The 1,674-nt window shown below is 45.5% G+C and overlaps 1 protein-coding gene across 1 annotated transcript; it reads right to left on the reverse strand.

The window, feature by feature from the left end:
• Positions 1-379: 379 nt before the first annotated feature.
• On the reverse strand, positions 380-793 carry LOC122521579. The gene has a single exon (XM_043642424.1). The coding sequence runs from the start codon at positions 791-793 to the stop codon at positions 380-382; it is 414 nt and encodes a 137-aa protein (XP_043498359.1).
• Positions 794-1,674: the final 881 nt, after the last annotated feature.

Here is a 1,674-nt window from a genome sequence, read left to right on the forward strand (position 1 = left end):
ACACCTTCATTGTGAATCGGCTGAGTGGGTGAGAGTTTGGCAGGTGAAATTGTCGTCTGAGCAGAGCGAGTTCGTCTTGGAAGAATTGTGTCTGAGTTGCCTTTACCCAAAAGAGTCGCGAGTCTTCCATATTGGCTGCTGAGATGAAGACTGCTGGAGTTTAGTCGATCCTCCGTCAGAGTCTCTTGATTGCTCTGCTACAGAGTGAGGTGATCCTGAGCAGATTGTTGAGCGTCGAGAACTTGTAAATGAGGTCCTAAAGGTATTCAGGAATGGACCGTACTAAGTGATGTGTAACGCTTGCACAAGCTTCCTGAGCACATATATCATCCAGGGCCTGATCAGGTTGACCAGGCAATGAGTCCTCTGATTGAGTCATCTATGATGGTCCCGTCCACCATAGCGAGTGTTCCTTAAGCTTATCTGTGGTTATTCCACGCGACCCACAATCAGCGGGGTTTGAAGTGCCTGGTACATGCCTCCAATGAGCAGTCTCCGTAAGTTCCTGTATCTTGGTTACGCGGTTGCGCACGTAATCCTTCCATCTTGATAGATGAGCCTTGATCCATTTGAGTGTCACTTTATAGTCCGTCCACAAATGTATGTTAGTTATAGTTATGTTTAGAGTAGTGTAAACATGCTTGAGTAACGTTGAGAGTAGCAGCGCTGCTGAGAGCTCTAACCTCGGGATGGTTAGTCGTTTGAGTGGAGCAACTTTTGTTTTTGAGCAGACGAGTGAGACGTTGGCGCCAGTGGACGGTGAGTTGACGATCAAATACACTACGGCTCCCATTGCGAACTAAGATGCATCAGCGAAACCGTGCAGTTCAACCGTTGAATGAGCAAACGTGTTGAACAACAGCGGGATAAAGAGTCTAGCCAGACTAGTGAGATCCTGTCTGATGCTAAGCTGTTGAGTTATGAGTGGTTCTGGGAGTGCGTCGTTTCAGTTGAGAGTGTTCAACCAAAGTGACTGAAATTACACCTTCGATCTGATTACATCTGGTGCGGCGAACCCAAATGGATCAAATATTTGAGCTACTTCACATAAGACGAGGCGTTTCTTTTCTTCTTCTTCTCAAGGTCGCTCAGATCTGAGCGATTTTCTATGACTGAGACGAACATAGCCTTGAAGTCTGGCAATTTGCTTATATCTCCGCTGAAACTAGGCACATTAAACTCTGGTAAACGTGAGCGGGTTCGAAATCAAACTCCAGTTTCAGTGGCTGGCTGAGTAGACTGCGTGAGCAGATCCTTGAACCGTCCTAATACGAGTTTGACCTTGATCACCAACTTGCTTTCAGTGAGATGGACCTTTGTATTGAAATAAGCATGATGCATGTGATTTTGGAGCCAGTGAGTCACCAACCACGTGTGCTCTGTACGAAAAGCCTAGTGCCTCTCTTCGAGCTGGTCCAGCATCATGGTCACTTCAGAAACCGATATGTCAGCTGCTGGATCGGTAACTTGGCTTAGCAGGTCCTCCATCGACTCGACGAGCTCATTTTGAGGTAGGCTAAATTTATATCGAGTGTTGTGAATAACTTGCAATCTACAGTCTTTACCATTAAATCTTCAATTAGGGGAAACGGTTGAAATTGATGCACTATTACTTTATTCAGATCTCTAAAATCAACGCACTTAAACTTTTTCTTCCTTCCTCTCTGTTATAAG

The sequence above is a fragment of the Polistes fuscatus genome, unplaced genomic scaffold (genome assembly GCF_010416935.1).
Source record: "Polistes fuscatus isolate 324 unplaced genomic scaffold, CU_Pfus_HIC Scaffold41, whole genome shotgun sequence".
NCBI classification, from domain to species: domain Eukaryota; kingdom Metazoa; phylum Arthropoda; class Insecta; order Hymenoptera; family Vespidae; genus Polistes; species Polistes fuscatus.